This window comes from Calidris pugnax, unplaced genomic scaffold (genome assembly GCF_001431845.1).
Source record: "Calidris pugnax isolate Ruff unplaced genomic scaffold, ASM143184v1 scaffold196, whole genome shotgun sequence".
NCBI lineage: Eukaryota > Metazoa > Chordata > Aves > Charadriiformes > Scolopacidae > Calidris > Calidris pugnax.
The window spans coordinates 3,948,236-3,972,164 of record NW_015091042.1 but is presented as its reverse complement, the minus strand read 5'-3'; the positions used below and the strand labels follow the sequence as shown (position 1 = coordinate 3,972,164).

The window sequence follows — 23,929 nt, the reverse complement described above, 5'->3', positions numbered from 1 at the left end:
TTGGAGAAAAAGTCTGAAGTAGGAAAAACCTGAAAAAGCAATAATTCTGATAGATGCTGAGGACAGCATTTCACTACTGCTATAAATTGCCTCAAAGAAATTAACTCTAAAGCAGTTCAGCAAAGGATATGAAGGCAGAAATCAGAAACAGAATTTGGCTCTGGCTCTTGGGCTACTACCAGCCTCTCTTAATTCTTTTATTATTCTAGATTTAAGTGTAGGCAGTTCTTCACAGCAAAGGCTGCCATGAGCTGGCACACAACAACTGACCAGAAGTGCTCAGTTTGAACTATGAACAAAAGATATTCCAGAACTGCTTTTGTACAGTTGGGTTAAAAATATCTAAGAAAGAGTACACATCACCTGGTGATGGATCCAAAGAGGAGGCACATATTTACACTGGCCTAACAAAGAAAATTTAGGTGTTGCCCTTCTCCTCCTCCTAACACCACAGTGGACAAAATCCATGCACAGAGCAGGCTTCATGGTGCACTGAACAAGACACAATCCTACTCTTGTAGGAGAACACAGGAATGCTAGAGAAGAGTTTTCAAAACTATGAATGAGAACTTTCTTTAAATTTTGCATTGTTATTCCTTTAGGAGTCCTAGGACAGGAAAGGTCACCTTCAGCACTTTGCTGAACTTCACACCTGCACTGAAGATGCCTGCAGGAAGATAGTGGGGTTCAAAACTCCGTCACTGCTCTAATATTTGATGGGTAGCAGGAAGCATGGGGAAAACCGAATTTTCCACAAGACAATCTCTATGTAGTGAATGAATTACAGGACTTAAAAATCAAATACACAGACTGACTGAAATTAAGTTTACAACCAAGCAGAAGACCAAAAGAGCTGTTCCAGTAAGGAAGAGTAGATATTCAACATACTGTAAGTTTAGCTCTACAACAAATAGAAGGCGATGGTGAAGTTTACATTATCTGAGCCATTGCACAAGCTTCAGTAGCACAATCAGGCAAGTGTCTGCTCTGAAGGGTCAGGGCTATCAGCATGTTTACAGAAACCTGCTTCTCTCCTGCAAAGCAAGGACCAAGAGAGAAGAGAGCCATATCATTCTCTTCTCTGTGTTCCCAAATACATCCATGTCAAATGCCCGTAAGATTTATAGATAAGCGTATCACTGGAACAGTAAGTTGTTCAAGAAGTGGAATTCCCCAAAGAGCTGTGACTCTTGCCAGCTTTCACAGGCATTTTATCTGCTTGCAGACAGTGGGGTTTTAATGATTTTGCCGTCTGCTTCCCTTTAACACTCCCATATCCTCAGTAACGGGTGCATCTTTTTTGCCTTCAGAACAGGATGGAGTGAACAGATCACCCATTGATCTCTGTCCAATACTGCTGTATTTGCTGAGCGTGGCTGGCAAATGGTTTCTCTGGACCAGAATGCAAAATGCTCTAGAAAGCTGTCAGGATGCAAAAAAAACCAAGCTGAAAGTTAGGGCAAGAATTCCTTTCTCTGCTGAACCAAAGTCTGAGGTGACCAGCTGTAACGGCACATTCAAATGCATGGTGTGGAAGGAGAACACGGGATGTACCACGAGTTGGAAATCAGAAAATTGCCTCAAGTCAACTTTCTTCCGTCCAGACAAAAAACCTTATTGCAACACTAAGCTCTTAGAAGGATTACTCCACTGTGATTACCTTGGCCATAATATGTGTCTAAAGACAAGACAAAACACCCAATTACAGAGCAATAGCCTATAATTAGGGCTGAGATTTGATGAAGGCATGTTAGCATAACTCAGAAAGCAGTCATTTCACAAACAGCAAACGGAAATATCACCATTACTTGGTACCTAGAGTAACCTTTATTTTATCCGAGCAGCAGTGTTACGGTCAGTATGTTGCAGTCCAGAATCTCCATAGCAGAATCATCTGTCTTGCAGCAAATGGGTATGAATCACAAATTCAACAATAAGTTTCCTTTGTCCCCCGTGTACAGGCAGGAAAGAAAAGCAGCCCACCATGCAGAGTCCTAACTTTCAGCCCTCTGCCCCAAACTCAGCAGAGGCTCAGATCACCGTAGAAGAGCAGGACATGCAGCAACAAAACCAGCAACCACAAAACTTAATGGGGAAATTAAAGCAAGTGCAAAATCTGCAGAATTCTTCAGGACTGGTGCAGTGTTACCAGCATAACTCACGCTGAGGCAACACACCAAGTATTCATCCAGAAGAGTTTACAACATAGAATGGCAGTAACGAGGTGATTACTAACTGCTAATACACGTTATACACGTTTCACGGGAAAAGCCTACTGCTGTGTCAGAACAACATGTTTCCCTTCTATGACAACCTAAGAAGGCCAAGGAATATGGAAGCAATGATGCATGTGGCATCTGGACTTCAGCAAGGCTTCTGACAGCATCTTGCGTGCTATTTCCATAAGCAACTTAAAAATAAATGTGTATTCAGAACTAGCTTACAATGGTGTATACAACTCAATGTTGTATAAACATACTTAAAATTGATCATTGTCAAACTGGAACAATGTTATATGTTTAAGAGTTTGTCCAGAGTCCAACAGCGTTATTAATTATCTACATGATGCAATATACGGCGTTGTTATTAAAGATCATGTTATGGGGAGAGTTGCAACCCTATTACACTATCAGAAGATAAATGAAAAAGGTCTTGACAAATTAGAGGGGGAACCCACAGAGTTAATTTCTTCCTATTTGTTTTAATAAAGTCTAACGTAGTGCACGCTTTGATAGGAATCCTCATCTATACAAGATGGAAAAATTAATTGCTTGCCAGAAGTTCTGCAGAAAGAAGTCTGGAGCAGAAGCAGCTCTGGTCAGAAAACAAATGTGCATCAACAAGATATTTAAGTGGCAAGTTTCACGGGTTGATGTACAAAACAAGAGTATCTTTGGTAGGACAGGTGAAGCAATTCTTCCCCCCTTAGTCAGCACTGACATGGCCGTAGAATCTTACGTCCAGTTTTGGGCATCCCATTTCTAGAAATGAGGTAACTGGAAAGAATCCAGAGAAGGAAAAGGCAGAGGGAGTGGCAGGGGGGGAAGGCTGGAGGTCTAGAAAACATGACGCAATGATGTATGAGAAAAGATTGAAAGAACTGGGTTTGTTTAGTCTAAAGAGAAAGAAGACTAAAAAGAGACATGATAACAGTCTTCAAATATGCAAAAGATTGTTACAAGAAAGAAAAACTACTTTCCGCATATACTCCAGATAAAACTAGAAACAACAAGCTAAGATAGCAGCAAAATATGTTTTTTCTAATGTCTAACTGACAGAAAAATTAAACAGCTGAAAGATTGCCACTAGGGGCTGTGGAAGCATTAAACGTTTTTAAGAACAAACATGCCTGGAACCAGCCAGGTATAAAAGGTTTTCACGGGGCTGCTGAAGGGACCGTATCACTTCCCGAGGTCTTATTCAACACACTTGGATTCTGTGTTGTAGGCACAAAACTTAATTCCTTTATTGCTGTGTGCGACCGCCCGTCGAGTTAAGAATGACTGCTCTCTTTATCTTAAGAGGAAAACTGTTCTTTCAAGGAAAACAAGAAATGCTCTGTAGAAAATGCAAGAACCACCAACATTCCCCCAATCTGTCTTTTCCAAACCACAATATAACAGGAGACAAACGTTGCTACTCATTACAGATGAGGAACAAGCTGTAGAATTGAACCAGGAATGTGATATGTTTCTGTTTTCAGTGCGGTTTACTTATAAAAGTGGTTTTCCTCTGGTGTATAAGATTTACTCTGTGAGAAGCCTGGCAAGAAAAGACGTAAGAAATTATAAAATGGAGAGATGATGAAAGTGAAGGCCAAAATAAAAAGTGACATCACCTACTAAACTAAGTGCAACAAGTCTTATGGGGCAAATGAAGCTCAATAACTAGCTAATATGAGTTTTAGTCATTCTGAATATTGCCAAGCAATAAATTTACCAGCCAATACATTCATCAGCACAAATTACTGTAGAAGGTGGCCAGTGCTCCTCTCCTCATGCCATACCTCCACAACTACACTCGGATGCAGCAAAGCTCTCTGTTGAGAAGCTGCTTTGCATTTTGTGAGGTCCTGAGCTTGTGGTAATTGCTTCTTCATTACATATGGAATGGGCTACAGATGTTAGTCCGTGGGGTATGCTGTAGGGCACCTTTCCTCTCCCAGGTTTTCAGAGGATAGGAGCAAATGGTTATGAAAGTCAGGAGCTCAGACGGATGCCCTTAAAACGTTATCCACGCTGACAGATAGGGTTATGCAAAAGACAGACAATGTAATGCATCACAGGTTTCCCCAGACCGGGAAATTTATGTGTAGTTTGGTTGAAGGTGGCAGTTTAGTATTTCTTAATGTTTTCTCAAATAAATTGACTCAAATTAGACCTTAGCTAGGATCCTAGAGGCTTTATTTATTTAAAGATCCTAAAAAGGGGATTATTAGTGCTCCAATTTTTTTTTTTTTTTTTTTTTTTTTTTTTACACAAAGCAACTTCCAGCAATGTGAAATTTCTCTGGAAGAAACCTTAGGACAAACTTCGATGGTGCTTGAAACTAGATAAAAATCCATGTCCCTTCAGTTCAGTAAATAATATGCTTTTGGTCTGAAGTTGTGCCTTATTTTGCCTCTCCCTATATTTCTAAACAAAGCTATTCTCTTTACTCCATTACTTTTTTTTTTTTTTGGCCAAACCCAGCAATTCGATGTTGGTGTCTTGCTTTTGAAGTGGCCACTGTAGTGAGAAGAGCTGACATATTAGCCCATCCTCCTTTAACTTTGGGCATGACACTGAAAACAGCCTTTAAACAGCTACATCAAGAAGTGGGAAGAACAGGAAAGAGAAGACAGGTGTGAAGAAAACAAATGCAAGAGCTTAGCCCCATTACAGAACGCCAGATGAGCAGAGATGAGTCGTGCATCACGCAAAGAGCACAGCTCTGCAGGCTGCCACAGCTCATTTGGGTGAACATCTGGGCAAGGATGCTAAGGAACGGGACAGGGGCATATGCAGAATTTGTCTAAGAGAGAAATCGAGGTGATTTCAACAGGCAAGTGTGACGAGTTGTTGTGAACATTGAGAATCCATCTATCTGCTCTCATACAGCGCGCTAGATGAGACACATTCCTCCCCTCTCACCCCCATCCCTCTGAGCCCAAGGAGATTTACCAATATTTGGATGCTTTAGAAGTCGGCAGATTCGAGCTTCACGTTCCAGTTTCTGGTGATCTGAAAGAGAATAACAAACAAGGTGTTAAGCACCACAGCTCTGAACTAAGCTCTTGTTCACAGTCAACGGAAAGGAACACGGTGACCCAGCAGACACCCAGAGGGCTGGGAATTGCTGGAACACGACTGTCTCCCAAAAACTCACAGCCGTTTCAGGAGCCAAGGCTGCAGGAGGGACCTCAGCTCCTTCTACAGAGCTAGCATTAAACTGATATTCCCTCCTTGGATTCAAAGTGAGCAGCAGCAGTGTCAAAGACACCACTCTTCCGTCAGCCTCACAAAGATGCAAAGCCACTTCCAGTGACACCCTTCTGAGACTTACCCCCTTCTCCAAGGCTGGAGAAGAAAAGAAAGTCTCTGAAGAAACAGCTCATGTGAAATGGGAAAAGGACCTGCTTCCACTCCAGAGAAACACTGGGGAAGAAGGGCAAAGCCAGGGAGAAATACACAGCTCCTGCTAGTGCAGAGCCATCACATGAAACAGGGAACCCTGCCAGCTCCAGTGAACCGTAAAGGTTCCCATACTTCAGTACCCATGGACGGGCTCGCTGCTGAAACGCTGATCAAGCACTTTGAGATCTCCAGGCGAGAAGTTCTGCCCAAATGCTAAGTATGCTTATTCCAGCCCAAAGGCAACATCAGTTCGAGCACGACTGTCATATGGATTAAAGAAAAAAATATCAAGGAGAGTAAAAACCGGTTTCTCCTCCCTAGAAATGTGCGTGCAAGGAAAGGAGAGGGAGCTAGAGCAACTCTGCCCATCTCAGCCAGGAACCAGGGGGCCTTTTAGCCAATGAGCTCAGACAGGAGATTTTTTGCTACAGCAATGACTGAGTCCTGAACTTTCACCAGAAAGCCCCCACCCTCTGAAGGGAAGTGCTCACACTGGACAAGCAGAGATTCACTGAAAGGATCCAAGGGAGGCAGATCTTTTATAGAGCCCTGGCAGCTGCTAAAATCTAGGCTTTTGGAGATGCAGATGCTTAGAAAGAGGCAAGAAACGAGGACTGCTTTTCGTACCCAGTCCAGCCATCAAACGAACACAGGAAAGGCAAGCAGCAGTTCCTGCCTGCTCTTGACATTTCTTCTGTAGCAGATGTTCAGCACACAGGCTTGAAAACACACCTATGACAAGGGTCCCCTGTGATGGGACCTTTGGCTGGTTGGTCTACTCAGCAGATCACTGATAGGAATGGAGGATCCTCCAAACTACAGGAACCCCACTATAGAACCACTTTGACAAAGCCACACCACACTGCTCTGCCTGAGAACAGCCTGTGCAGCTCCATGGTCTCTGCATGGTCTTCCCTTCCCTTTGGAAAGGAAGGCTTTGGGCAACTGTTCTCTTCCCCATCAGCAGAAGAGGGAGACAGAGCCAGATCTCAGCTCAGAACACTTTTCTCTCCCAGGCTGGGAATAGCAGCTCAGGGCACTGCAGGATTTCTGTCTTCTTTCCCACTGCTGAACTGTAGAAAATGTCCCAATTAATATTTTATAGGGCTGAGATGTGCTTACATCCTCATCTGCTGCTGTTCAGGGGTGGGGGAAGGTAAATTACCCCTTTCATCTCTCCTTCCTTCTCAGTCCTGGAAATTATTGTTGTTGTTGCATATATTTTACAGTCCCATGCCAGAACCACTCTCCAATAAAGCAAGAGAGCCTGGAGAGCTTCCATGCTCCCGAGGCCTTGGTGCAGTGGAAGTGCTTTCTCACCTGCATTGCTCGGGGGGTGGTGGTGCCTTGGCTTCCCTTTCTGCAGCATCTCTCACAAATGAAGTTTTGCAACCCACAGTTGCAAGGTAACAGATTGCACTGTGTACTCTGTGCTCGGGCCAGATTCTCTCAGTGGGACAACAGATAAACCATCCGTGCCCCGTTTGCACGCCCGGGGCTTTGCAAATTCCCCGCTTACCCTCCCAGCTCTACTTGGAACTCCTACAGAAGGGGATCCTTCTCCCACCCGGATCACGTTGCCCTCGTGCGCGGTTACACTTGCTGGGAATCCGTTCCCAAGTCCAAGGACACGGGGAAAGCAGACAGGGAAAACAGCTGAGCAAAGGGGGAAGGAGAGGTAAGAGCTCACCACGTGCTACTCAGCCACCGAGTCCTGACAGCCAGGACGGACAGCTGACAGGAGCAGGGGCTCAAACAAAATGACATAACCATCAAAATGCCATGGGAGATGTAAATCAAGAGCAATTGCTCCCCTGAAACCCAACCCTGTGGTGCGGAGGGAGGGAGGGGAGCGGGCAGGGCAGCTAGTGATCATGGGCAGCAGCCACACCAGAACTTGTGACAAGAGGTCATCACCCCACACCCCATCCCTCCAGCACCGCACAGCCTGGCCGGGGACCAGAGGAGGAGTACGGCGCTCCGGTCACAAGGTACAGGAAACTATTTCTGGTCAGGGGGAAAGCATACCACACTCTTCTGTCTCCAGGGCAACAAAACAGGCAAACTCAAGCACGGCTCCCAGGGAGAAAGCACACTCCAGCCCCAGCCACCACAACCCACAGCAGAGAAAGGTCAGGCTGGGCGGGTTTCCTGCCGCCGGTCCCAGAGGATCACGGGTCCCCGTTCCTGTGGGATCATCCGTCCCCTCGCAGGTGGCACCAGAGCACAGCCCAACCTGTGATTTCAAAAGACCTCACCTCCCCACCCCATTCTCAAAGACAGCCCCTCTTTAAACCTTTCTTCATCGCCTGGTGGCCTTTGGCACAACGTAGGCATTTGATTCTCATTCCAGGGATCAGTGGCCGAGTTAATTTGGTACTTGTTGGGAACAAACCAGTACCTAAACGCATAAAGAATAAATAAGGAGCTGCAATTTTTCTGAATTTCCCTGGTCTAACAACGGTTATTCCCAGTAGGAGACAGAAAAAGCAAAATTCTGAGTCTAGCAGAGCAGTCAAAGGCTGGGCTTTAACACATCTCCTACATGGGGTCCCATCAAACCTTAAAAATGTGAAGTATTCTTAACTGTATTAGAATAATGATGAAAAGATGACATGGGTTCAGATCCCTGCCTCACCAAGAGCTTGCAAGGCAAATAATTTCTCCTCCCTCTGCCCAAAAGATCAAATTTTTCTCTGCAAGCCATTTGTGGAGTGAAGGTCTTTATTCTTAATGCACAGTGGAAGTACACCTCGTAGCTAATAGAAACACAGCACCACATCTGACCTACCTTACAGGATCCCCACCTTTCATACAAACTATGAAATTAAACCAGCCATTTCTATAACTTGCCTAGAACACAGTATATCCTCTAGAAAACATACGGGTTCACATTCAAGACTTCAAGTGATAAATAAAGCTATACACCCACAGAAGTTACTCCAAATGTTAGTTATCATTCCCGTTGAAATTTAGTGCTGCTGTTCCAAGTCTGAATTCATCTACCTCCTGCTTCCAAATATTGGATTTCATTAAGCTTTTTTCCTGCTACGTTACAGAGCTGTCTAGCCCTGAACAATAGCTGACGCTTAAAACTTAAGTACAGGATATTACAAACACTCATCTAATATTCATTTACTGTTTTCCAGCCAAAAAAAAAAGAGAATCTTGCTACTTGGATAATTCTTCTATATACAGTCTGAAGCAATGAGTACCTACAGACAGAAATGTGTAGTCTACACAGCTCTTTTGTAGCAAAATTTAAAATGTAAATGCTTAAGGAGATGGTGCTTAAAAACAGCAGGAGAAAACTTTCTCATGTTTGAAACACAAACTAAGGTGTGAATATTAATTTCTCCTTATTAGTCCTTTACCTGATACGATTTCTGCATCTTGGTTCAGCATGTGAGACTACATTTAACACAAGTACCTTTAACATGATTGCTCCTCAAATAACTGTGCTAAGTGTTGTTCTAGTAACATTAATACCGACCTTCTTCAGAACATACCTGATAAGAAACTGCCTGTTCAGAGAACTGGGATTTCTTTGCATTGGGTTTTGATTTGTCTAGGGGGTTACTTTAATAGAAAACAAGAATGACTGTGTTAGCATCATTAGTGAGAGTTAAGGACCTGCAAAAATGAAACTGCTTCACTTTATACAAACGTGATAAACAACAGGGACAGGAGTGATCGTGCACAATGGATGGACAGAAGGGGCCTCACCTTCTGTGAGTAACATCACAGCTCTAAAAATCTCTAAGCAAAACCAACCCTGCCTGAATACAGAAGACAGCAGATCAAAACCCTGGTGGTCCTAAATGCATCAAACTTCAGCAGATAAATAGGATAACGGGATGCGTAAGAAAGACGTACCAATAGAAATAAAAGACAAAATGCAGACAGCTTTACTTCACGAAAACCTGGCAATCTCCAGCAGGCGGGGAATATGACTACTTTTACATTGATGCACATTTCTAAGAAAATCCTTTCGTTGTCTGACCACTTCAGTCTGTCACCCCAAAGGTGCGGTGGCAGAGATGCATAAATAATGTTTAAGACCCAATTTCTGGACTCCATTCTCCTCCAGGGAATCAGTCCTTGGTTTTCTACTCCAGCTACCTCACAAACAGTTGCTCTGCAGGAGGTTTTTCCTCACCAGGTCCTTCTCCTCCAAGGGTACCCAAGGCCTGGAGAAGAACATTTTCAGACACACAGACAGGACACAGGAGATCTACAAATCCAGTAGCCTAGAGCTGCCAAGTGAGAACTTGTACATAACAACAACCAAAAAGAAGATGAAGCAAAAGGTCACTGTGCCTAATCAGCCTGACAGAAGCTGTGCTGAGGAGAAGGGGCTGCCAGGGGAGCACAGGGAGGTGAGGAACGCCTACAAAAGGCAGAGTCTGGAGAAAGACACCCGCAACCAACCCGAAAAGGAGATGGGTCCCAAACGAGCAGGGTGAGGGCCGAACTTGAGCCGGGGAGCAGGAGAAGATGGTTCGGTGTCAGGTGCCGACACTGCCACCCTGCACAGCACGAAACCCTCCTGGCTTCGGACATAGCTCCGATGCCCTGACTGACTCCTGCTCCCGAGAGATGTGGAGAGGGGTTTTGTTTCAGCTGCACTTCAGGCAGCTGCCACGCAAACACGTTTTCCAGCCAGGGCCTTGCTACAGGCTCCTCAAAGGACCAGCGACCAGGCAGGCCGATGGAGATGTGCCCTTTGCGCCCCATCCCCTCCACCCACCCAAGGAGCACTCACGTTTATTGCTCTAGGAACAAACATCACCAAAACCACACCTATTTCAGGTAGCTCCTTCTCCTGGCAAGGTGGAGTAGAAGACAGCATTAAAAAATAATGGAAAGAGTGGACAAACAGTTATGGAAACAAATCAAACCAAGATTTATCAGTGAAAGTGATTAATTTCACCCCTACCAGAAAACGAGGTGGAAAAAGTTAATTCTACCATACTTTCTTCAACAAGCATTAGAAACACAGCACTGTTTCAAAACCATTCCACACGCAAAGGAGCATATCCACCGGCTTTTCTCGTTACCAAACTGCAGCTATAATGAGGTCCTGTGGCTAAAGCTTGCTCTTTATTTAGTACACCTGCCTTAAGAAGAAAAAAATAAGGGCAGAATGGGACAGGATGGGCCGGGACAACTTTTAGCAGCCTAAAAGTTTAGTCACCCCAATGAGAAGGCAGATTCTAAATGCAGTAAACAGCAACAAAACCAACACGTATTTGTGAATCATCTCTGTTTGATGAGAAACTGTGTCATGAAGAAAAAAAAAAGCTTGCTCCTCCCTTTACCAATACACCATCTTCCTGCCCTCAACTGGAATAATACTACAGTCCACCTGCCTTCATCCTGCACTAGGACCACGCTCTGTCGTTGCTGTTAAAGGAGGCTTGAAGCGATCATTCCTGTGGGAACACATTCTAGATTACATTTCTGAGAATGGGAAGAGTCCGGAAGAGGAATCAAACCCAAAGCAATAAATTCAGTTTGATTGCTGTCATCATGCCAATTCCGGGAGATAGTCAATTGGTGCCAGCTGCTAAGATACCATTTCAGTTGCTTCAAGACAGAAATCGAATTTGCATCAAATAAATTTTGTAGTGTGAGGCCAGTCTGAGCCTTCAGGTTCCTTCATGCTTTTCTTTGCTTAAATTTAAACTTCCTCTCTGAGACATTCCCAGCAAAAGCGATCTGCTGGCTCCCTCATCCCCCACAGACTTTCCCCCATATTCTCTTATTTTTCCAACAAGGCTGTGCTACAGAACAGCTGAGGTATCTTAGCATTTACAATAGGGTGGCACAGGACAGCAGGCCATGCCACACCACCATTTTAAACATGAACACCAGCAAGTCTCACAACACCACCCTTTCCCCTTCTGCAGAAGTTAGTATAAGAACAAAAAAAATCATCCCAGGCCTTAAGAATGACCAGAGGCCCCCGTAGATTCAGTATATCCTTTCCGACAAGAGCTAACAGCAGATGCCTAAAGAAAAATATAAGAAAACAAGCCTATAACGACACTTCCCAAACGCTCTCCCTCCCTCCAGCTATTTGCAGCTCAGGACTTTGACATTTCCATTTCAGTGTTTGTACGTTGCCATTTCAAAGACCAGCCAAAATTAATAAAACTGTAACAGCACACTACTCCCACCACAGGTGACATTTCTGAAAGCCAAAGGCTGCTTTCCAGCCTCCCAGGGCAGAACGACCCCAGTAGCATGATGTCCCAAGCACCCTACCACCAGCATCTCTGCCAAAGAGGCACAAAGTCACCAAGGGGAAGATGCAGCTGGAGCGAGCAAGTGAAGATGAAACAGCAAAGCTCCACTTTTCTCACCCTAGAGAAAAGCTAGAGAAACAAGAAGGTGATGAAATCCTCATCACTCGCCTTCGGCTACTGCCACAGAGGAGGTTGAAGTGCCAAGAGGACACAATAAACAAATACAAGACTTCTTTCAAGAAATGCCGGCAGACCTACTTTCTGACAAAGCCCTTCCTCTAGCAAAACCACTAATAATATTACCTTGTAACAGCCTTTTCCCACGCATTCCCAACCTCCCAGAAACAAACAACTCCACGCGTAGAAGTGTAATACTACCCCTACAAGTACATACACACATGGACCTTAAAGGCAGCCAGAAAGCTCACGCGGTTGGTAACAAGCTGTGGTTCCACACACTAGTATCTGTGAACCCCGTGGCATTACTGCACTGGAAAAAACAAACCAAACAAAATAAAAGGAACAAACCACACAAACTTAGAACAGAGTTTCTTCTTTCTAGTTGAAGTAATGCAGAAATTAGACTATTGACGCCACGGAGTAGAAGTCAAGGCGGTTTAAGTAATTGTATCTCTGATGAGCACCCTGAAGAGAGGGCCTGGGAAATTTATTCTCTTGTCCAGTATTTCATTACCTCATACTTACTTTGCAAAGATAATCTAACTGAGGGCAGACATGAATATGGGTACAACGGTGGCAAAATTAAAGAAGGTATTAAAAATACCTAAAAGGGATCTTTTAAAAGAATTCATAGCATGCACCTTTGACATTGTCGTTTCTACACTCAGTGTCATTCAAAGCTGCCTTTGCTTTTCATGCACATATTTTTCAGTGTATCAGCAAACAACTTGCCCAATATTTTTCTGTGGGGTTTCCAGCGGATGGACGTGGTAAGAGAAGGAGAAATCCTGTCCTCTTGCTTTCAGCAGGAATGCACACCCAGAGTGTTCCCTATGGTACAGAGTATAAAGCAAAAGAAAAGCAACCTGATGCACACATGAAGAGGAAGCAGGGAGCTTGAGCTCTCAGAGACCAGCAACTTTCCAGGAACTTCAAGAGTCAAAGGAGGTCAAATTACTGAATCAGCACAGGCTCACAGCTATAGGCCAGAGTCATTTCCCTCACTGTCACAATTAACTACGTGAACACACAGCGGCTGAGTGTGCTCAGGCCTGATATTCCATTCCTTGCCTACAAAGGCACAGATAAAGCCAGATTGGGTGCTTTCTGTCTTTCAGAGAGAACTCCCACCATTCAGTAGATCCCATGGTTTGAGCAAAGCCAGCGCTATAAAGCAACATGAAATCTAAATTCATGTGTGTGCACCAGTGCACAGAAAGGGAAGGAACAAGCACCCCAGCCATCCGCTGCAGACATAGTCCTTGGCTTCATATTTTAAGTAAAAAATGTGGTGTAATTGTACTACCCCTAAGAATGGTGTGATTGCCATGCTGTCCAGCCTGGTGGGGCATCTGCTTGAGGACCTCCACCAGGTTTGTGAGGAGCGTAACAGCATATTTTAGCTCTCCTTGGGCATATTGGGAGAGTGTCATTTCAAAAGCTGAAGAAGGCCCACATCCTGGAGAAAGGAAGAACCATGGGATACAAACACAACTAGCAAAAGGAATGAAGCTTTCAAACCAGGAGATGATGAACTCCACAGCTTCGAATGGTCAAACGACTTCCCCTTTCTTGCACCAAAAACAGAGCGAAAATTAGTACGACGCTCTGTTGCGGTCACTTCAGACCTCATATCCTGTAACACCACCTTCGGTTCAGAGTAACTCTCTTCAGCTCCTAATTCTCAAAACACAGCCCCCCCCCATCCCACCTGCACCCCACCTCTGCACTAGAGCCCTCCTCCCCTTCCTTCCCCCTGCCCCCCATGCAGCACCCCAAACCTCCTTCCCCCACAGGGCTGCGGTTCAGCACGTTCCCCTCCATTTTCCTCCTGCAGCTCGCCCTTTCCTCTGCAGCCCCACATCCTGCAGCACACGTTTCCCCCCCTCCAAGCCCATGTCCCCCAGCACTGCGTCCCCCCAAGATTCCTGCAATGCCACAGGGGGATGTACCCCTTCCCTGGCTTCACACAGGGCAGCCCCAGTCCAGCTTTCCCATCTGCAATGGCACCATTTTATTTTATTTTTTAAACTGCATTTTACAAGTAAATCACGTGCTCGGCTGCTAGTTTGGGTGCAGAGCCAAGAAACACTCCAGTGCAGGGGGGAGGGGAGCCGATGTATTTTTTTGCTTTGTGTGACCAGTTTACCAGCAACCTCAGGGAGACCCAGAGCAAAATCTCCCCCCACACCTCTCCTTCACCACCAACCCCCTACCCAGCTGCGATGAAGAGCAAGGGTGCAACAGGAGGGTCTGCTATCTCCTGTGACAACCTTGAAGTCAGAGAAGAGGTGAGACACCAGCCTCTCCACCCCAGCTGATCATCCGAAGGCTTATGTGCAAGGAATTGATGTTTCCTATAAAACAGCAATGGGTCATGAAAAACCCATGGTGGGAAAAATTAAAAAAAATACAGTATTAAAGGTAGGGCAGGGGGAAGGAGCACACTCTGCTGCTCCACAGGCATTGGGGTGGTTCCTTCTACCCCACTGGAAGCATGAGAGCCCCAAGAAATGCCATAGGGCAAACAACGTCTGACCTTCTGACATGTCAACTTCAGCGTCCACCAGCATCTCTGAGCACGAGGTCTGGGGCAGTGTCACATACAAAGTGCTACGGCCTCCCACGCCGAGAAAGGCAGAAGTTGTGGGTTGGGGATTAAGAGGCAGGAGGCTGCAGTCACAATCCTAACTTCCACACACATCTAACTATTTTTTTGGGTAGAACAACAGAGGGGGATTGTTTCCAATCTAAGAGGCTGGCTGTAGAATGTGTGTTTAAATAAACAGCAGCCCGACATGCTTTTGCAGAGATTAGGAAGGGGAAAGGGATTTTTGAAATAAATATACACTCTAAATTGTAGAGGGGTTCCACACACTTTCTGCAACGAGATGGGCAGGAAAATAGGCACAGTGATGTCCTGTAGCTCACACAGAGCTGTGCAAAGGTGCTCTTCTTAGCTGCCCTTTGCAGAGCTCTTTTAATTGTCCCTAGACCTGCAGACCACAAGCAGAGATTTTTGGAAAATAGAAATTCTGGCAGATTTCTAGAATACAGATACTTAAATGGGAAAAAAAATATTTAGAAAACAACAAAAAAAAAATCCCCACAGAAGAACAACTACTTCCACAGCATCTTTTGTCAGAGGATTCTAGGTGTATAATAAACATTTACTTCGCAGTCTGAAAACCTGCAAGAACAGGTTTTTTTCCCCCCTATCTTTAAAGAGATGAAGGAGAAAAGCAGAGGTACTGAAATCGGAGACCATGTCAGTGACAAATCTCTGCACAAACTCAGATCTTTGGAATTTGAGCCTCTCACTATGTTTTTCATCTTTCTGCAGAAAGAAAAATGAAGATAGAAACAATGCAGTTCAAAACTAATGGATTTTGAGTAGTGTCTCAAAGCAAAAACAGGGGCAGCATTAGCACTGCTGCGATACCTCATCAGATCTCATTCTGGGCAGCACGAAGTCCTACCTCAATGCCATCCTAGGACTTAATGGATTCTTATAACAAGGTCCAGTGTTCAGAAATGAAAAAAAAATTTTTTTTTTTTTAAAACCCCACATTTAGCCTGTTTGGGTGGAACTGCCACCTGACAAAGCCTGCATTGCATTTGACAAGAGCACAGCCTGAAAACAGGCTCCTTCACGCAGAAGCTCCAGATTTGGCCTGCCTGGTGAGCACAGGAGCTTGAAAGCAGTCCCCCTGCCCCACGCCTGCTTTCAGATTTCCAGGAATGAGGCACTTGACTTGCGTCTTTTCCAAAAAAGCAGCTGCTATGCTACAGTTTTGATTTATCATCTGGCTAAGTTTATTTCGTGTTTTGATAAATGTTTAATGCTCCTGGCTAGATCAGTTTAGATCTTGTTTGCCTGGGGGCATTTAATGCTCCTACATTACTGTAAAACTAATTTTGAGGTGATCTACAGCTTCTCCCCACACACAAGTCTTTTGCTATTGTTTGGATCTAAATTATGTGGTGTATTTTGGCATTGAATTCCACAGCACCGTACCAAGAAGACAGACACTTAGCAAATCTCAGGAGATGGCCAGATTCACTGATTAACAGACAACATACCCAGAACAGCAATCCTGAATGATTAACTGATTACATCTACCCCATATACTGATTGACAAACAGAGATCGAGGACAAGGGGTTGAAACTGTACCTCTGGTGCTATCTCAAAGCATACAGATCTGTAAACTGCTGCCCATCCCAAGCGAAAAATGAGAGGGGAAAGGGAGGTGTATCAGAAGGAGAAAGAAAACACATTGAAACAGCTATTGAAACACTAACACCAATATCTACAAAGCAACTTTCTCTGTCGAGAGCAGGTTTTAATGGGTTGGTGGTTAAGAACTTGAGCCAACACGTCTTAAGAATAAACCCTCCCTTTTCTATGGAACACACAAATGAGGAATAGCAGCACTGAAAGCTTCTCCCACGCTACCCACCAGACAGCCTCAGCTCTGACCTAAAAGGAGCATTTCCGCCCGACAAATGTTACTTTGACCCACACAAGTTGGATTTCAAACCAAAAAAAAGACATCAGTGCACGGCCAGTGCCTGAGAAGCCTCTGCAGTCCTACACAAGCTCCATGAAGCACAAAGGTGGGATCCAGCGTGCAGCACCCCCAGTTAAAAAGAGGCTCCCCAACAGCCACCGTTCACATCTGACAGCATTGGAGAGGAAGAAAAGAAAAGAAAAAAAGTCTCCTTATGTTTCCTTTTTTTCCATCTCTACCCGGACGGTTGGTCCAGCCAGATGAGGCTTGGGACCCCGCTCAGCCTATCACCGAAAGTGCTGTCTCCTTCTCAAGGTGAATGCTAGCAAGTGATCCCTGCCCCTTCCTCAGCCCTCCTCTTCTTCAGTTCTTCTGTCAAGCAGCTTATCCAAACACTGCAGTCCTTCAGCACGGCAGGCAAGGACAACTACAGCCATTTGAATACAGCATATTGTGAAGATACTGCTGCAGCCCCAGCGCAGAAATACCCGGCTCACCGGAAAGCTGAAGTAGTTGGGAAAACAGAAGTACATCCCTTTACCTAATAAATGAATATCCATCTGTGCTGTAGGACCCGTCTCTGCAGCAAAAAGAGGTTCCCAGGTCCCATGACCCAGCAGGAGAAAGAGCACTGTCCAGGGCTTAGGGACACCCAGTCTCCCAAAGTGCTTATATCCAACACAGGCAGGATCTGAAGCGACAGCAGCCAGAGGGCAGGAAGGACTAGAAAGCCTGTCCTCCAGGCCCTAGTAAATGCAAACACAAAATGTGCTTCTAAAAGAAAAGCATTAATGGCACTTGCAGCCAGGAACGCAGACAGGAGACGAAGATGACTAAAGAAGTGTCCAGAGGGAAGCCAAAGCCACAAGAAAAAGTGTGGAGCATGGGAAGGACAGAGCAGCCAGCAAAAAGAGCAGTGCAAGGAAAATGGGATGACGCGAGAAGAGAAAGCCCAGCTCAGAGATGGCCTCGGATAAAGGGAGCAAGGACAGGACGGTGGCGGCCCAAGGGCAGGCTGTTCTCTTTCACGGGCCACAGCCCTCAGCAGCAGCCTGGAGCACTACTGACCATGTCACCCACAGTTCAACACAAAGGGAGCCTGGTAACCTCTGATGAGTTTACCAACTGTTGTGATCACAAACTAATCAGTTTTCCATTTTACAATCATTTAAAGAATTTCCTGTACTTCACTCCGTCCCCACATTCGCTCTTCGACCACGCCATGAAACGTGTTTCTCTGTTCAGCTGGAGCAAAGCCACCAGACCCTCCAGTCACCACAGCCACGGCGGCGCCTGGAGAGGGCATTCAGCCTAACAACATTAGCCACCATCCAAAACGGTGACCATGCTGTTGGCTGATCAGCTTAGGAAGTTTCTGCCTCCGGCCCATCTGCTTGTTCTCACCTCCTCAGCCAAGCACGGTGCCAGATCAGCTGTTTGGGTGGCAGCCCTATGAGCAGGGAAGGAAAAAGAAAGAGAGGCAGAAAAGGCAATTTTAAGTCTTCTCTGAAGTCGGTCGAGCTTTCCAAGGCAGCTGATAAAATTAACAACCTTAACAGAAACTGCCCACTGCAAACAGCAACCAAATAAAGCTGCTAGTTCCCAAATGGCTGATGACCAAGCCACAGCTGTGACGGGGAAGGAGGAGGGGGGAGCACGCGTGAATCCTTGAGTGAGTCACTCGCTCCCTGCATCCCTGCTGGCCTAGATAAATGCTGCTGCCAGTCGGCGATGGGTGCTGCAAACCAACTCTTAAGCCCGCAGCATCCCTGCTGCTCATCTCCCGGCGGGCACCGAGCCCGCGCCGAGCAACACAGGCTCTGTGCAAGGAGGAAAGGTAGGCACAACGGCCAGCCCGTCTCCCTGGTTCCTGTAGGGCTCCGACAGACTTCCACGTGTCTTCCTGTCCTTGCTCCTGCTTTTAGAAGATCCCCCCCTCAACCTCAGGCAGGTGAGGATGCAACATAACGCTCCTCTTTTTAGACAAGGAAAAGATGGAGGAAAAAGAAGCAAAAGCAAATAGCTAATAAAATAAAAACAGTGATGAAGACACTGTGCAGGAAGCTGCTCCTCAACCCTGTAGTGGCATTAGCTTGTTTATAGTGCTGGCTGCTCACTTGTATCATCCGAGCGAGGAGTTCTGATGGATCACACCAAGCTTGCTTTACCCCAATGCTGAAGTTGGGGAAGAAGGCTGCAGGAAGCTTGCTAACTATCCAAAGCACAAAACGCGTCGGAATTAAGAGCAACTCCTATCAAGTCTAAATCTCGTGTGTAACATCTCCCCCGCAGATGCACCAAGGACAGGGAACTGGTTTAAAACCGACACTCCAGCTTAGTTAGATCTCTACAACACAAAATAAATCCTCAAGTGCTGTAATATGGAGGCACCACAGCTGCAAACCCCACAGGAAAGTCATTCAGTGTTTTAAGAATGGAGGGGTTTAAGTAAGTCCTGTAGCACCTAATGCAATCTCTATGGGGGAGCTATTCAAGTTTTAACTATCCTCACCCATTGAGCATGTGACAGATTTCTTTCCCCCATTTTCATAAGTGTACAAACACACCAGAAGGAACGAAGAGAGAAAAGGGAAAGAACATTGAAGGAACAGGGAGAGTCTCCATTTTCTGCCTCCGCAATGCTGGCAAACACGCTGGATGCTGAGGGTTTCAGCAGGAGAAGGTGGCTAGCTGATATTCACAGCAAAAAGAAAGGGTCAGGCCACAAGCTCTGTGTCTCAGGCTAGTGACGCTAAATTTTGCAATTTGTAAATGCCATCTTCTTGGTCACACTGCTCTGAAAACTTCCCCCATGACTCTTGGTTGTGAAATGACCAAACACACAGGACCCTGGGTAAAAACCATGACTGTTCTCACAGTTATAGTTGTCTGAGATAGCACTGGCTTCTCCTCCAAACTGTTATCATAAGTAGTTCAGGGAATGAAAAGAAATAAAAGAACAGCTTCTCCTTCGCCTAATCCATCTATTCCTCTGACCTAGAGATGTGTCTCACAGTGCTTTTTCCCACTCCCTACCACAAAACCCCCCCATCATTTAAGAAGAACCTGCAAAGCTTCTTGATCTATAACTTTTAAGACATGAGATGGAAGGATTACAGTGCCGTCACACATGGTTAAAAGCAAGGAATATGCACAGAAGAGCAAGCACCACAAGGCAGAAAGTAAGATGCTTCATAGGGCACCTGTACGGTAACAGCAAATCCTACCCAGTGTACATACACACAATAGCTTCATGAAGGGTCACTGATACAACTAAATATCAAGGAAAGGTCAACAGTTTAAACTACTTGTGCAATCTTTGTACAGCCCCCTAGGCAGGCAGGATTGCTTGAATGCTTTGATGCCAGGTTTCCCTAAGGAAACTGCAGCCAAAACAAGCATCTCTGAGCTCATTTACTGCCATACTAATAAGTGAAGAGGAAAGAGATGAGCATTTCTGCTGCCTTTGGACCAGCACAGCTCACAGTGAGAAACAGAGCAAGAGAATGAATGAAACGGAACAGTCGAGACATGAAGTGCTGCCTCCCCTACCCTAAGAAAGGCAAAAAAATTAACTGTGCTCATCACGAGAGCACCCTGTCCAGTCTCCAGCTGGGTTCTCCAGCCCACCCAGTCTCCTGAAGCACCCGATCCTGCTACCCCTTCCAAGCAACCCATGTGCCAAAACCCAGGCCAGCCCAAGACACGATGTATTCATAAGGCATCCAAAGTCTCCTGAAAACGTAAAGATGTCCCACCTTCAGAAGGCCTGTCTCCCACCTACTGCACTTCAAAAGATCATGTAGAAACGCCAAAAGGGACACACGAACCAGTGGACTTGGAGACCTAGGAAGATTTCTTTATTTCCTTCTATCAGTTGACTTGGTCCATCCAATACCGCTCCAGCATAATCTCTGCTTAACTTCCCTCAGCATCTGGCTCCTGAGCACAGAACATACACCACGTGCCCCAGTGTTTATACATCTGTGCTAGAGGCAGATTTACATCAACTGGCTCGGGTCCCGCTTGTGCGATCGATCACCCTTTATCATATTTGAAAACGGCATTTCTGTAGCCAAACCCTGGGACCCGGGGCAAGAGATTCCTCACCGAGCTGTCAGGGAGCCCAAGAAATCAGAGATAAAGGTCTCTGGGAGGAGGGAGTCACTAGGATTGTTGAGGCTGTGTGGAACAGAGCAGGGGTCTATGTTCTTCAAAGAAACATTTTCAGGAGGAAGGGCTTGATGCTGTTCTGCTACCAGCAATTATGCCAGGATTTAAACAGCAAATATGTTTCCTTTTAGTGACCAGAGTTTCATTTAATGTCCTATCGCAGCACCCATCTCTTGCTTTTGAAGTCCAAGTTTCCCTCTTACATTCCTCCCATCTCACCATACTTGTGGACTTCTTCCTCACTTCACATCTTAACTCACAGATTTGTGCTCTTAAATAAAACAATTCTTCATTTTGAAACATAAACAACAAACTGAAAAGGCTTATAGGAGAAAATGCATACTTTGGCTCTTTATAGTAAAGTCAGCAAGTAACTTCATGTAAATCTTAATTCAGAAGGTACCCAAAAGACAGCTGAGGGTCACTGCTGGTGACCTGTGGAAGTCAGGCAGAGACATGGCACTTGGCAATCTCCACTTCCACAAGCACCCAGGAGACCAGCAAGCGCAAGTGCAGGCAGAAGCAAACAGTCATTCTGCCACAGGAGCAGCAACTAAGGGCAGCTCTAAGCTGGATATAAAGAGGGGGTGGGGAAAGGCTGCAGTGAAGACCTGGTGTCACACCAGGACAGGCAGGGAGAGCCACCGAAGAGAACAGGTCATGATCTGACCAGGGGGAAGAGCAAGATGGGAGCTGCAGAGCAAAAGGAAGAGAAAAAAAGGCACCCTCCTGCCAGAAAAAGGGCTAAAAATATATATTTTTAAAAGTATAAAAGATACTTTCTTGAAAATTCTGTTTTTTAACATTGCAGTGACATGTAAACTACTGCTCTAGCAGCCACAGAAATGGCAGATGAATGCGAAAGAGCCTGGTTTGCACAGAAAGGGAGGAGGAAGATGCACTTGATGGCATCCTCCAAAGAGGACACATGGTCTCACTGAGTGCTGCCCCACTTTGGCCCCTCCAGGAGGTCCACAACGTACTGGAAGGACAATGTTTGATGGCCCTTTCCTGTCCTTCGCTGCCTTGAAAATAGCAGTATTTTGAGGTGCAGAACAAACTGAACAGACTTACAAGCAGTTTTCTAGATTTCTTTTTAGAAAAGGTCAACGTGACAAGCTCAGACAGGCTTTTATGGAATTCACTTGCCAAATCCAAGCCGGCACTCAAGAGCATTCTTGTTCAAGTCCCTTACAGATCTGTCTCCGATGATGAATAACCTTTGGGACTGTGGAAGCAATTCATCGAGGAGGGTTCAGAGAACTTGTGTTACAATTCTTCTCCTGGATGTACAAATGGCCATCTAAAACTGAGCTTTCTATTGAATTACAAGCCATACCTTTTAATAATGCACTTACCAAATGTAAGAGTAGTATCTCCATATACATCTTGGTGAATACTGTTTCTGGTTCTTTTGGGTAGCTTGTGTGTTTCTGGGAGGGCCAGACAGCATGGCACTAGAATGATAATCTTTCCCCAAGAGCTATTATCAAGCCCACGAGCTTCCTAACCTTCAGGCTGGAAGCTGTCTGTTGGTCAAGTGCCAAGAGGAAAATGGGATGACCCTTCACGAGGACCAGACACACAACCAAGGAGGAAGCATCTCAGCACAGTCCAAATGCACAGGACTAGCGGCACACTGCTAAACATTTTATCAAAAAACTTAAAACAAGGTTTGACTCTCCTGCATTATGGACACGACCAGGTTCCACTATGAGAAGCAAATATCAGCATATGGAACAGAAGATCACTTTAGGAGCACGCTGTGACCCTAACAAAAATGAATACACAAATTACCATCTGGAATTAAAGTTCCACATAAGGAAAAGGGACAAAAATCTGCCTTTTGTAAAAACCCGCTCACCCTGCTACATCACTGATAAGAGTGAAACAGAACAAGAGGAAAGATCCCACAAGCAGCCTTGCTCTGAGCAACTGCTTTTATTTTAGCAAGACAGGAGGGGAAGGGGAAAAGAAAAAAAAAAAAAGCCTTCATTAGTCACTGATAGGATAAGTTGTATTTACAAAGAGTGCATTAGTCATCCACTGGTTTTGTTCCAGAGAGAGCAGAGGAGGGCTCTGTCTTCCCAGCTTCCATGGGAGACAAGGCCTCCGTGCCCAACAGCGCAGCCGCTGCACACTTCGTTCCAGAAAGCGCTCCTGATGGCAAGAGGTCCCTGCATCCCTCCACCCAGGAGAGCCTTCTGCTCTCTGACAGACACCAACGAGGAAGATGCAGGTGGAAAACAGATCCTTCCGATTATCACTGGCCTACACTGCTTCTCTATTAAACACACATCGAAACAGCACGGCCAGCCCTGGTGGGAGGAAGATGCAGGAAAACACTGAGGCTGCAGCTTCTCCAGTAGCTGTCACTGCTCACATGAAAGCTCATCCACAAAGGAAGATAAAGAGTGCAAGGCAAGCAATTCAGAGGGATTGCAAAGACAGCCGCTCCTCTTTTCCTCCCGAAAGTCACAGCAAGCTGCAGAAAGCCTAAAATCATAGAATCATAGAATGGTTTGGGTTGGAAGGGACCTTAAAGATCATCTAGTTCCAACCCCCTGCCATGGGCAGGGACACCTCCCACCAGACCAGGTTGCTCCAAGCCCCATCCAGCCTGGCCTTGAACACCTCCAGGGATGGGGCAGCCACAGCTTCTCTGGGCAACCTCTTCCAGTGTCTCACCACCCTCCCAGGAAAGAATTTCTTCCTGACATCTAACCTAAATCTCCCCTCTTTCTGTTTAAAGCCATTACCCTTCATCATATCACTCCCCTCCCTGATAAAGAGTCTGTTTAAAACCATTACCCCTCGTCATATCGCTCCCCTCCCTGATAAAGAATCTCTCCCCATCTCTCCTGTAGCCCCTTTTAGGTACTGGAAGGGGCTATAAGGTCTCCCTGGAGCCTTTTCTTCTCCAGGCTGAACAACCCCAACTCTCTCAGCCTGTCAAAAAAATACAAAATACACAGAGACCCTCCCCTCGTCTTCTCCAGGCTGAACAACTCCAACTCTCAGTCTGTCAAAAAAAATACAAAAAGCACAGAGACCCTCCCCTCGCCAGGGCAGCTTGAAGTGTCTGGACCACAATGTGCTTCTGCACAGCATCTGTGCATGCCCCAGCTCTCTGAGCACACCTCATCCCCAGCAGGAGGGGAGGAATTATCTCTTCCCACATACCTCCTCCCCATCTGC

The 23,929-nt window shown here is 45.7% G+C and overlaps 1 protein-coding gene across 1 annotated transcript in view; it reads right to left on the bottom strand.

The window, feature by feature from the left end:
- Positions 1 to 23,929, bottom strand: part of CAMK2G (calcium/calmodulin-dependent protein kinase II gamma) — a 186,209-nt gene that overhangs the window by 67,921 nt on the left and 94,359 nt on the right. The window contains exon 4 of the mRNA XM_014956159.1: positions 5,163 to 5,222. Within this exon, the coding sequence (XP_014811645.1) occupies positions 5,163 to 5,222 (60 nt within the window). The remainder of the gene's footprint in view (positions 1 to 5,162; positions 5,223 to 23,929) is intronic.